Below are 13694 nucleotides of genomic sequence, written 5' to 3' on the forward strand. Positions count from 1 at the left end.
CCCTGAAAAGATGCATACATGCATTCACACAAAGACTCAGCCGCTCATGGCAAAAACACAGACAATAAATCTGCTCCTGTCCTTTACAACAACAACATGGAAAATCAGTGAGTTATATTGTTGTTCCACATTGAATAGTATAAGGATGTACCTCAGCATAAATCAGTTCTTATCAAGAAAAATAAAAGTGTAACCATTACATCAGAATACAGTAGAACAGATGCACCTAAAAACATCTGAACATGGATTAGTTGCTATGTAAATAAAATGCTGCATAATGCAAGTTTGTCTTTGTATGACTTTATTCAGTCAGAACATCCAGCCTTGAACAGAGGCGGTGGTTTATGACACCAACTGTCTGTCATCTATAATCCAGTTTTGAGATCTCTTCCCAGACGTCTTATCGCCCACTCACATCCTGAAGTGCAAAATTACTGATGGAAGATGGGCAAGAAAAGGTCAAAGCTATCAGATCCTCAGTTTAGAAAAAAGGAGAAAAGAGAAGGAGAAACGCATACCTGAGGCAGGCTTTCGAGAAGCTCACTAGTCTTTGCCTTGGTGGCACCAGGCATTTTAGCCAACCTGCTGTGTCATTGTAGGATAAAACCTCTTCTCACTAACACTCTGGTATTCGTCTCCTTTTCTATGTTGCAGCTTTTGAGCTGCGTCGTAACATAGTAAACAGTAGACACTGATGGGGCTTACTGAATCTTGGGACTGTGTTCAACACAATATTAATTAGCCTTTAATTGGAAAAGCTGTATTGTATTATAATGGCTGTTTGTTAGCCGTTTGCATACTATCTGTGTGTACACTCCCAGAGCACCCAACAGGCTAGGACCGCCCCTGGCTGCAAGCACGTGTTTGGCCACGAAGGTGTAACTGGCAAACACGCACAAAAGAATGCGCGCGCATGGTTGTTGCTCACAGGTAACTACAGGTAACTAGGTAAGAGACTCCCGCAGTTTATCTGAGAGGCACCGGCGACAGCGAGTCCATGGAGTTTGAGGAGTCGGGTATCGGAGAGGAGTGCGGGGTCTTTGGGTGCCGGAGAGTGCTGCCGGAGAGTGGCCCACACAGCTGGACGTAGCTCAGGTCTTAACTTTGGGCTTGGAGGCATTACAGCACAGGTAAGTAACGGAAAACCATTTACTGCAGCTTTAGTAACCAGTTAATGATGTCCGAGCTTTTTAAGTGAAATGTTTGGTTTAAATGTGAATCAGACCCAAACTTGAGAAATACAAAATGAATGAATGGAATGTGGAATCTTTGCAGAATGCAGCGGTCACTGCATATAAAAGTGTTGTGGAAAAGCATTGATCCACACTCCCCAATGTCTTTACAATTTGCTTGAAAATTGAGGAAAAAGGCTAAGCGAATTAAAAAAAAAAAAAAAGATTTATATTTAGATGTAACATTTAAAATTGCGTTTTAAATATAAAATGTTACAAATATTTTTAGGAAATGTTGTAAAAAATGACTGGAAAAACCATGTGTTTGTAAGGTTTTCAGCTAAATGTGGGAAAATGTTGCCGTTAATTTCAGCATGTTTCAGTTTACAAACAGCGCCCCATGCTAAAGAAATCAAATATTAGTATGACAACCTATATTGTTCAACACAACCTGAACTCTCTTATGAAAACTTTGTTGTTATTTCTGTAAGAAAAGTTCGACACGAGGGCCGTTTTTCACTACTCAAGCACGAGAGTCTTTGTAAGTTTACACGGGAGTTCAGACTTCCCGAGAACGACAATCTAAAATCTATAATCTACGGCGGTAGTTTTTACTGCCATCACCACTTAATTTAACTGTGTATTTTGGCAAAATTCGCTTTTACGTATCATCTGTTTCATGTCTAATAAGCTTCATACAGTTAAACACATGTTTACATGTATGCTTGAATAAAAACAAACGGGTGAGATGTTAGAACGCTTGGATTTTTATTTTCGTAAACACTCAGGATCTCTGCATATTTTGGAACTGAAGAAGCTTCCCGCACTAATACATGACAATTTGCACTGTGATGTTTTGTGTTTTCTCAGGGGGCAGGAATGTGCTGGGATTGTCACAAGTAATGGAGCCAGTCCACCCACATACACAACACACAAGGTAACACTGAAACTTCTGTTATGATAAAGCAGAAGCAAAGTCAGAAACAGACCCAGGAGGTATTTGGTTGCCTCCTGAATATGTTTCTATTGTTACAGCAAGGGCGTAGATTTGGCATGGACGGAAGGGACATGTCCCCACCAATATCCAGCGATTATTGAATTGTCTCCACCAATAATTTGATCTCTTCGAGTAAAGAAAAACAAACCCGATAGAAAGAAAAAAAAATAAGATCTGTCAACGTCTCATTCACCCAGCGGTGCAGAAAGAGTTAAATTACGTTCTCTACTAGAGTCCTACGTCATGTGACAAATATCGCCAATGTGATTGGCTGTGCCTCTCAGGGAGCTCTGTTTAGTTTTATCAGCGGCAAACCTGTGCTGGGAGGAGGAGAGGAAGACGGCAGCAACAAGGAAGAACCTGGATATAAGAAAGTATTTTTCAAAGAAACCTGTAAGTCACTTAAAGCCAAGTTCACTCATAAAATGTGTCCGTCATAATAACGTTACAGGCTATGCTAGGCTTTGGCCCACATCAGTCTAAAATTGTATATGACCATGAATAACGTGTTTGGGAAACTAACTGCACAACAGCAGCACTATTAGTTCTCTCAGTCTCAGAGCAGCATTTCTAATTTTGATTGAAACTGTCAGAGAAAACGGCAGCCTCGAGCAAGCCAGGATATTAGTTTACAGAGGCTGTTAAAATTATATGTCTAACGTCAAAATGTTGGTGACACAATAATTTCATCCTAATGGCACTGACATATTCATAGGGTTAATTTTTGAGACAAATATCATGAGGTAGTCATGATTTTGCAAATATTCCACCTTGTAGTGCAGTTTGCACAAATTGTTTTAAAAATGCACTCACACTACAAACATTACTGATGACTCAAGATCTGCACAAATTGACAGAAACACTGAAGCAGCTGCACATTTTATTCTTATTGTCATGTATGTCCTATTTGTCAGGTGACAGAAGAACCAACACAAAGCTCAGAGCTGGTTATCTGGTGAGAGGGAAACATGAAGATGAAACCAGGAGACGTCCTTACTGAATCATCAGAGCTGAACAGGTGATGGAGAAACAGGTTTACCTTTCAGGTGACATGAATGAGTTGAAGGGAAGTTATGAAAGGGGGGCACAAAGAAATACTTTTCTTTCTTATTCTCATTTAAAATGTCTCGCTTTTAACAAATAATTATCTGAATCTGAAAGCATTTTATACGTGCATTAAATTTAAATTGATTTTGTTAGTTAAGCATCTTGAGGCAGAGGGTGGGGGAGTGGTTCCCTACTTTTTTTCTTTTCTTTTTTTGCTGGGAGTTGGCAACCCTATTAGTTATAGGTATATGTAATTATAAATTAGGTGTTACTGTTTAATGATGATTTAATGAACACGCGTGGGAGATGGACACCATACAGCAGACAGCATCAGATCTCAAAATGGTGGAGCCTTGATCAAACTCTTATAGCCTCTAGTGGCCCCCACCTAATCATAAAAGCCTAAACATTCACATTCTTTCTCTCACACAGCGCCTAAGCTACGACCTTGGCTCCCTGTTTATCTGCTCCTGCTGAGATGGGGCAGTATGCTCTGTTCTCTTCTAACCAGACAAATGAGACGATGACTTTCTGTGAACAATATTTTCTTATAACTCAGCAGTATAATGCATCATAAAACAATATCATTCATTCACAATAAATCAGCAGTCTAATGTAATGCAAATCAGTTTACCAAATGTAATAGTGATCACCTTCTTCTAATTCAGGAGAATAATGCAAACTAAAACTACATAATAATTCACAATCTTTAATTAGGGGTCTAACATGGCATAAAATAATATTATAATCCGACAGAAGCCATTTTTATTTTTGTATGATACCTGATTTATATTGAATATGGGTGAAGTAAACTAAAATCTTAAATAGTTAGTCATTTGTTTAATTGTAATTTAGCATTATATAACTCACATATAAAACTATCAATTGTAATTTTAAATGGTTTAAAAGCATGTAGAAGAGCATATTTAGGCAAGTACATTTCTCCTTTTGTTATCAAGAAGCAAAGACAAAAAGGAAAAAAAAACTGAATCATTCGTCCCCACCAATGCCAAAACGAAATCTACGCCCTTGGTACAAACTATTTGAAGGAGGTTTGATCAAGGCCTCCTTGCGATTTGAACTGCTTTTTTCCAACCAGAGTAATTCAGTTTATTTTGTCTAGTTAAAAAAGGGTTAAAACTTAACCCCTGGCTTCGCTGCTTCACAGTTTGCTTTTTTGAATCCCTCCCTCCGCAGCACACGGTAAGGTAAACGGTAAGTTTACTCTCCCTCTCTTTTGTTGTGTGTGTGTGTGTGTGCACAGAGAAAGAGAGAGAGAGAGAGATGGTGTTTAACAAATCAGATCACAATCTGCCACTTTGCAGGACTAGAGAGACCACAGAGGAAAGAAGGATCAAGAACAGTGAACCACGGAAAGCTCCACACTGTTCTCATGAAAATGTCTCAAAGAGAAAACTGCACAGGACATAAAACTGGTTTCACAAGGTGCAAATCAGCCTGAGACAGCAAAGTTTTAACCACAATATTAGCCAAACGATGTTTTTAATTAGATGAAGGTTTAAAGCCAAGGACAGAACTTCCTTGAAATCTTGCATTTATGTTTGCAGTTTTATCTCGTGATTCAATATTTCATTTTGCATATGCTGTTGCGTGGTTTGTTTTCGCTGTAAAGCTGCGTTATCAGGTATACTACAGTAGTCACAGCAGCAATACCTGCAGCACCATGGAAATATTAGCAGTGTGTCTAGAGCTTTGAAAACTACTTTACATGAGCTCTAATTCAACATCAAGATACCACAAATCAGTTCAAATTCATGGACTAGCAAACATTTACCATTCCCAGTGCCCCAGTCATTTAATTAAATACCACTGGGTTTCTGAGTGTTAGCACACTTATGTGGCTGTGATATCTGTAGTAAACGGTACCGTGTACATCATTACATGCTGCCTACAAAACTGTCATGGTCCCTGTGCCTCCCCGGCCAGCCCAGTGTGGCCACAAGTGTTGTTGTTTTTCTCTCGCTCTCTCTCTCCTATCTGTATGCCTGGGCAGAGCTCTGATTGGGCTCCTGCCCTTGGCCCACGTACCTGCAGCTGATCTCGAGCGATTTGCAGTTCTCTGGCTCTTCTTAAGGCTGGGGCTCTGAGCTATTCGTCGCTGGAATATTGAGTAACTCTCGTTAGTATTGCCTGGCTTCTTTGCGATTCTACTGTTCCCATGTTTGCCTTCGACTTACCCTTGTCTGTGTAAATTGGTTTACCTAGATCAGCTCTTTTGTGACCCCTGGACCCCGTGAGTGAGAGTGAGCTGCTTGTGTGGAGACTGTTTGGACGAGGAGCAGAGCGAGTGCGAAGAAGTGTGTCTCCCCAGCCTGGTGATCCCCGGGACCCTGGTGTTTTCCCCCACCCCTTCATGTGTATATAGCGCACCAGTGTGATTAATAAAGTGTTGTTGAACCGTGCTACCTCCGTCTGCGCCTGAGTCCGTTCCACTCCCGTGACAAAAACACTTATTTGACCTGCACAGGTCCTCGTTACAGCTGCACTTTGAAACTCGAGTCAGTTATTTCCCAATCAGAATACTTTATTAATCCCTGAGGAGATTACAGCTGCTCCAAGACAGTAACAGACTAAACTATTTAAATATACAATATGTTACAGTTTAAAAATTTAATAAATAGCACTAATATATACAAATTGTTCGATTATAAATATCAAGAATATTACAGAGGTGGTTATAAATAAACAAGAATATTGACAAAGAATATTACAGATATATGACTGACATTTCACTCTAACCTGTGAAATTTGTCATTTGCTATTTTACTCTAGTGTGCGCAAAAAAGGTGTAATTATTGCAATTATGTATAAGTTGTGTAACATCGTAGTGTTAAGGCTGGCAGTATTAACATAAACATCCACAGTGCTGCTGTTGGTGCAGCAATTACCACTCCAGCTCCACTGGATATTTCCCAGTCAGACAGGCAGTGCTGTGGCCCACTTTCCTCTTGGACTTGTTGTTTATTTTATCCTTTTCATTATGGCAAGCGATGCCCTCCACAGTCAGATATTTGACACTGTCAGCACCTGTAAACAGAATTAACATTAACACAAGTTTTTGTTCTGACCTGTCAAAGAAATGAATGGCAGAAGTTCATGTTTATATACCAATATAACCAGCAATGTCCTCAAACTCCGGCTTGTTGGCGATGAGCTCCTCCTTGGTTGGGATGTTGTTGCCCATGTAGCAGGGGAAGCTGATTGGTGGAGAAGCCACCATGATGTGGACCTGTCCAGAGGAATAATGTGTTTTTACCTGTTAGTCACATCCTCAAAGATCATTTTGAACCAGGCAAAATTCTGCAGTTGGACACAAATATCAGTTTAAGCTTTGATGTGATGATAAGTATTGCCAGGAGGTTCCTAGTTTGAACCCTGACTGGGGTCTTTGTGGAGTTTGCATCTACCTTTGGCTGTTCGGGGTTTGACTGTTTCACCCACATAAATCTGTGTTTTAGGTTAACTGGTGACTCTAAACTGGTGCTTGATGTGTATAAAACAAAGCAGTGTATCAATGTATGGTTAAATGTCTTACAATTAAGATCACACTGGATGGTGAAGAAAAAGTGCTTATGAATGAGAGTACATGACGTTACTCATGCCAGTCTGATTAGGGACAGATTTCTACTAAAGGTGGGACTTGGCCCAGCTTAGAAAGTGATTAGCTTTCATATTTTTTTTAATCTTTAGTATTGCAAAATCAGTCATTCCCAAATATACATGTATTAATGATGTAATTATAACTGGGATGTTCAAAACAATACAAAAATAATTTGATCCAGATATCCTGGATTCAGAGTTTTATATTGTGGAGGGAATGTTCTGATTTTTTTTTTTTTTTTGCCTGTCCCGTTTGGTTCTTTTGCCATCAGAATTATTGTCTAAAGGCGAAGAAAGATGGCCAACAGATTTACTTTACCAAATTGACCATCCCAGCCTTGCCGTAATAGTCAATTTGATTCACCTTTTATTGTTTATTTTATTTATTTTTTTATTTTCACTTGCTAGATATGGGACAGACTTGAATGAGGAAAAGAAAAGGGAGAAAGGAAGGGGGGGGGGACAGCGGAGAAGAGGGTCGGGGATAAAGGGCAAAAGAACAAAAACCAACTAAATAAGCAGACAAAAAAAATACATATATCAATCACCTGGATCACCAAGAAAACAAGCAGAAGAAAACGAGAGCAATACAATAAACAACATCACGATGATATTTGGGAATATGACAGTAAATACTAAATATTAAACATTATTGTGCAGCACGTAATATCGACAGCGCACAGTGTGCTTTGAGGTAGGAGCCAAAAAGGGTGTAGTTTGTGTGTGTGAGCACCTGTGTGTACACCTGTGAGCATGGACGCGCTTGTTTTTAAAAGGTTCCTTCATGTAATGATCTGCTAGAGGGTGTGGGGAGCCACAGCCCCGTCTTCCAGGGCATGAAGTAGGTATGGAGGAGATCAAGACTCCAGACATCCAGAGGCCCTCAGAACACAAGAGACCAAGGAAGACCAACAGAGGGGCAGCTGCACCACTATCCCAAAAACAGCTGAGGAGAGTCCCAGATGAGGGGTCACTCAGCAGCCGTGGAGCAGAAGCCGGGGGGGGTTGCAGTGACGTGCCCGTGAGCTCCGCCGGCAGCCAGCTGCGCCAGAGTGACCGAGCCCCAGGCCGAGAGGCCGAGGACACCCCACCTCCGAAGTGGCCCGAGTGAGCCCCAGGCTCCAGGCCCCGATAAGCAGCCACCAAGGAGTGAGCCGGTGTGTACCTGGGCGCCCACCCCCGGACACAAAGAACCACCAACGCACCGATGTCTGAGGGCATCTGCCACTGGCAGGGGAAGTGGTGGGGGGAGATAGGCCTCCATACCTTAGAGGGCCTGAGATGTCCCCAGAGAGGTGGCATCTGATACCCAACCTGACATATAGACACAGACATACAGGCACACACAGATACAAACATCCATTCCCACCCTCATGCTCTCATATGCAATTACTCAACACTCAACCAACGTGGAGACAGACATAGAGAGACACTGTACACACAATCACACTCCCCAAGTGTACTCTAAGTCTAGGTACCCTTGCCCCTGGAGGGGGAAACTGCACCCAGACCCAGGTGGTGTTACCCTTTTCCCTGCGGTGGGGAGAAGCAGACTGCCCCGACTCCGCAGCAGCAGGGAGGCCCCACACTCCAGACCCCAATCGGACGGCCAACTCCTCCTCCTGGCCCCCCACTCCAGCAGGTCGCAGAGAACGGGGGTGTGAGAAGATTCCAAACCTCCCTCCGCCCGCTCATATGTAGTGTTGATGCATGTGTGTTCTAAGGTGCATTTAAAACCCAGGAGGGCATGGGGCTACCTGCCAGAGAGCAGCAGGTAAGCGCATAGCCCCTCCTGATAGCCCTCAATGTCTACGTGTATTGATAGACTACTCATACAGTAAAAACATTGAAACTACAATATTTTCTTTAGATGCAGAAAAAGCATTTGACAGAGTTAACTAGAAATTTCTATTTGCAACTCTACACAAATTTGGTTTTGGATCCTCTTTCGTTAACTGGTTAAAAATATTATATAATTCCCCAACAGCTTGTGTCAAAACAAATGACGAAAAATCCTCCAGCTTCTGTCTCCTGAGGGGCATCAGGCAGGGATGCCCACTCTCCCCTTCACTTTTTGCAATTTTTATTGAACCACTAGCAGCAGCAATTAGACAGAATTCAGTATTTAAGGGCATAAAATGCAAGAACGTGGAACATGAAATCAGCCTTTATGCGGATGATGTGTTACTTTTTCTCCAAAACTCACAAACCAATATCTCTGGGGTGATTGAATTGATAAACTCTTTTGCAAGAATATCAGACTACTCAATTAACTGGTCAAAATCTACAGTCCTTCCGATTAATTGCTCCTTCCATAATTCTTTCTCTACACCACTGCAATCGGGAAATATAAAATATTTAGGTATTAATTTTTCTCCCAAACTTGCATTCCTCCATGCAGATCTTCTCAAGAGCAGTGATGTTTTGGGGCTGTCGCCGAGCAACACGGACTTTCAACTCCCGCCACAGATTTTCTATGGGGTTGAGGTCTGGAGACTGGCTAGGCCACTCCAGGACTTTCAAATGCTTCTTACGGAGCCACTCCTTTGTTGCCCGGGCGGTGTGTTTTGGATCATTGTCATGTTGGAAGACCCAGCCTCGTTTCATCTTCAAAGTTCTCACTGATGGAAGGAGGTTTTGGCTCAAAATCTCACGATACTTGGCCCCATTCATTCTGTCCTTAACACGGATCAGTCGTCCTGTCCCCTTGGCAGAAAAACAGCCCCATAGCATGATGTTTCCACCCCCATGCTTCACAGTAGGTATGGTGTTCTTGGGATGCAACTCAGTATTCTTCTTCCTCCAAACACGATGACTTGAGTTTATACCAAAAAGTTCTACTTTGGTTTCATCTGACCACATGACATTCTCCCAATCCTCTGCTGTATCATCCATGTGCTCTCTGGCAAACTTCAGACGGGCCTGGACATGCACTGGCTTCAGCAGCGGAACACGTCTGGCACTGTGGGATTTGATTCCCTGCCGTTGTAGTGTGTTACTGATGGTGACCTTTGTTACTTTGGTCCCAGCTCTCTGCAGGTCATTCACCAGGTCCCCCCGTGTGGTTCTGGGATCTTTGCTCACCGTTGTCATGATCATTTTGACCCCACGGGATGAGATCTTGCGTGGAGCCCCAGATCGAGGGAGATTATCAGTGGTCTTGTATGTCTTCCATTTTCTGATGATTGCTCCCACAGTTGATTTTTTTCACACCAAGCTGCTTGCCTATTGTAGATTCACTCTTCCCAGTCTGGTGCAGGTCTACAATTCTTTTCCTGGTGTCCTTCGAAAGCTCTTTGGTCTTGGCCATGGCGGAGTTTGGAGTCTGACTGGTTGAGGCTGTGGACAGGTGTCTTTTATACAGATGATGAGGTCAAACAGGTGCCATTCATACAGGTAACGAGTGGGGGACAGAAAAGCTTCTTACAGAAGACGTTACAGGTCTGTGAGAGCCAGGGATTTTCCTTGTTTGAGGTATATCACTCATGGGAAGGGTTGCCGCTATAAAAATGATGGTGTTACCAAAAATAAATTATTTGTTCTCAATGATCCCAACTAAATTGCCACAAGATTGGTTCAGATCTCTAGATTCATGTATGTCCAAATTTCTTTGGAAAAATAAACCCCCACGTATAAGCTTAAAAACACTACAAAAGACCAAGGATAAAGGAGGATTAGAACTACCTAACTTTCAGCACTACTTCTTAGCCAACAGGCTTCAGTTTATCTCAGGATGGCTAAAACATACCCTCTTAGATGAACCTTGGCTAGATGTAGAACAAGCAATTTGCAATAATCTAGAGATTTCAGATCTACCATTTATCAGCTCAAACATCCAACGACATGAATGCTTCAAAAGCGTCAGCATTAGCTCTTCTCTGGCAGCATGGTGGGAGTTTTTAAAATTGACGGAGTCTTCATTAATCCCATGCAAACGTACACCTATCTGGAACAACCCTGGCATATTACAAAACAATAATATGATAAACTTTCCAGATTGGAGTGGTAAAGGAATCAAATATGTAGAACATATACTAGAAGGAACAGAATTTATTTCATTTGACAGACTAGTTACACAATATGGGATCAACAAGAAAAGATTTTTAGAATATCAACAAATTAAATCCATAGTAAAAAAGAAATTCGAACCAGGTCAAGTTGAACTACAAACACCACCAAGTGTGGTTCAATTTCTTACTCTTAAAACCCCCAAATTACTTTCCAAAATTTACAGAATGCTTTCTAAAACAGATGAATCAATATCACTTCCTATTGCAAAATGGGAAGCGGATTTATCAGTTAACTTAGACCAAAACTTCTGGTCTCAGATTTGCTTAAAAACCTTTCATCTAATTAGAAACCCCAGTCTTCAATTAATTCAATACAAAATACTACATAGAGTGCACTATACAGGTCATCGGATATTCAAGATGGGTTATATGTCTACCAACAACTGCTCACACTGCCAAACCAATTCACTGGACAATTATATCCACGCTCTTTGGTTCTGTCCACCAGTTCTGAAGTTTTGGCGTGAGATATGTGAGGACTTATCAAAGTGTCTGAAATGTAACATTCCAACTTCCCCTTTAGTGTGTTTGTTGGGCAGCTTAGATAATGTCACTACAGATAAGAATATAGCCCATATGGTTTTCACTGCCCTATGCATAGCCAAGAAAACAGTCCTCATGAACTGGAAAAATAAAAATAACCTTAATTCTAACCAATATAGAAATGATCTATTAGATTACATTAGTCTTGATACAACCTCTGCCACCACATCACATCAATTGCTCGGGGCTCCTTTGATCAGCTCCATCACCTAGTGGGGGTGGGGGATCATAGTTTAGTCCCACCTATGCTGTTGTGATTGGTGTGGGGGTAAGGACAGGCTTAGGGCGTCGGGTGGTTCCCCAGGAGCATCTTCCTTGGAGGGCGGTCATGGCCTATTAAGGGCTCTGTTGGTTCTTAGGTGACGGTTTCCTCGTGGCTGCGTGCAGCGGGGCTAGGGGAGGGTCTGTGCTGACGGACGTGGGTTACTGACCTAGTAGCCTGGCTGCCCTGGGGTGAGTCCGGGACGGGCGTGGGGTTGTGGGAGTGCTCCGTCTCCGGGCTGGGGCCCTGGCTGGGGCTCGGGGGCTTGGGTCCTGGTTGGTGTGTTGCCGGGGTTGTGGGCGGGTGGGTGTATGGGGGCCCAGTCCTGGCGCAGGGTGCCGCCAGTGCGTCAAGCAACCTGGGGGGCTCTTCGACTGGTGGGGGAAGTTGTTACATCTTGCAGGAGCTCTCCTCTCTTCAGGAACTCACTTTGCAGGAGGGGGAGATACAGGAGAGGTGGAGGAAGATCTCAGCCTGGGCGTCTATTGTCTCGTGTAGTCTGGAAGATGAGTGGAGGACGGGGTGGGTGCAGTTTTCTCTGTGGTGGGGTCGGGTGGGCTGTCCTGGGCTCTGTGGGGTCAGGCGGCGCTGCTGTACTGGGCCCCAGTCCGGATGGGCCTGGGCGGTGGGTTCCCTGGTGGGTTGCAGAGACTGGGGGTGCCTACTGGGGTGAGCGGGGGAGCTGGCCCCAGGGAGGGGGTCACTTCCCCCTCCCTTCCTTCCCTCCCCATCTCCAGCTGCCTCCCTCTTCCTGCTCCACCACAATCACCCACACATGCGGGGCCTTGGGGTAAAGATATGTCACCAGGGTGCAGGGGAGGCATCCCCCCCCCCCTCTGTCTCCTTCTGGCTGCCTGTTCCTCAATTTTATCGCACAACTTACACATTTACATTACTCACACTCTCATAACACACACATATAGGATCTTGGGGGTAGGCACGCTACATGGACTCCAAGGTATGGAGGCCTATCTCCCCCACCACTCCCCCTACTAGTGGCAGACACCCTCAGACATCGGTGCGTTGGGGCCTAGAGCTCACAGGCACGTCACTGCAACTCTCGTCACTCTCACCCCAACCGGTCGCAGCAGATGGCCGCCCCTCCCTGAGCCTGGTTCTGCCGGAGGTTTCTTCCTGTTAAAAGGGAGTTTTTCCTTCCCACTGTCGCCAAAGTGCTTGCTCATAGGGGGTCATATGATTGTTGGGTTTTTCTCTGTATCTATGAAGTGCCTTGACTGTCGATCTTACGTGCTGCACAATAATGTTTAATATTTAGTATTTACCGTTATATTCCCATATATCATTGTGATGTTGTTTATTCTATTGCTCTCGTTTTCTTCTGCTTGTTTTCTTTTTTCATTCTCAACAGGTGAAATTAAAAAAAGTATCTACTCTTAGCTAGTTTATTGTGATGGTGTTGTTTTTATTATGTTGCTCTTTGTTGTTTGTTTTCTCTTCTGGTTTTTTACCTCCATACAGGTGATCCAGGTGTTTTGTTTGCTTAGTTTTTTTTTCTTCCCCCCTTTCTCACCATCTCTTCTCCCCTCTATTTTTCTTTCTCTCCCTGTCTTGCTTTCATTCTTTCTCCCTGTCCTATCCCTCTGTCATGTCTGTCCCGTCTTTAAAAAACGAAAATAAAATAAATACATAATTATAATAAAGGTCAATCAAATGGACCAATATGGCAAGGTCATGATGATCCACTTGGTAAATTAAATGGACTGGTTCTTATATAGCACTTTTCTACTCTTTCTGAGCACTCAAAGCGCTGTACACAACTTGTACATTCACCCATTCACACCCATTCGCACAAGCACATTTCTCTAGGTGCTTTCTAAGTAACATTCACACACATTCATACTCCAATGGATGCATCGGAGAGCAATTTGGGGTTAGTATCTTGCCCAAGGATATTTGGCATGCAGACTGGGGAAGCCAGGGATCAAACCACCAACCTTCCGATCAGTAGATGACCTGCTCTA

At 43.1% G+C, this 13694-nt stretch overlaps 2 protein-coding genes and 1 long non-coding RNA gene across 3 annotated transcripts in view; 2 read left to right on the forward strand and 1 right to left on the reverse strand.

The window, feature by feature from the left end:
* LOC146521260 (polymeric immunoglobulin receptor-like) overlaps positions 1-13694 on the forward strand; it is a 525395-nt gene that overhangs the window by 166440 nt on the left and 345261 nt on the right. The window lies entirely within an intron of this gene.
* LOC146521268 (amidophosphoribosyltransferase-like) lies at positions 260-9219 on the reverse strand. Its single transcript, XM_085155390.1, has 3 exons — positions 6346-9219; positions 5697-6264; positions 260-5145 (listed from the first exon to the last, which is right to left on the reverse strand). Exons 1-2 carry the CDS (start codon positions 6455-6457, stop codon positions 6122-6124), a joined length of 255 nt encoding a protein of 84 aa, XP_085011516.1. The 5' UTR covers positions 6458-9219; the 3' UTR covers positions 260-5145; positions 5697-6121.
* LOC146521269 (uncharacterized) lies at positions 9234-11508 on the forward strand. The gene is made up of 2 exons (XR_014873422.1): positions 9234-10354; positions 10426-11508. It is a non-coding gene; the product is annotated as an uncharacterized LOC146521269 (long non-coding RNA).

Source organism: Neolamprologus multifasciatus, chromosome 3 (assembly GCF_963576455.1).
Source record: "Neolamprologus multifasciatus chromosome 3, fNeoMul1.2, whole genome shotgun sequence".
In the NCBI taxonomy this organism is placed as follows: domain Eukaryota; kingdom Metazoa; phylum Chordata; class Actinopteri; order Cichliformes; family Cichlidae; genus Neolamprologus; species Neolamprologus multifasciatus.

What these genes read in the sequence shown, in the direction of transcription:
- LOC146521268 (XM_085155390.1), bottom strand. Translation starts at nt 6,457, where the DNA reads ATGGTGGCTTCTCCACCAATCAGCTTCCCCTGCTACATGGGCAACAAC. An exon ending in GGACATTGCTGGTTATATTG is followed by an intron (nt 6,265 to 6,345) that starts GTATATAAACAT and finishes TTCTGTTTACAG; the next exon opens with GTGCTGACAGTGTCAAATAT.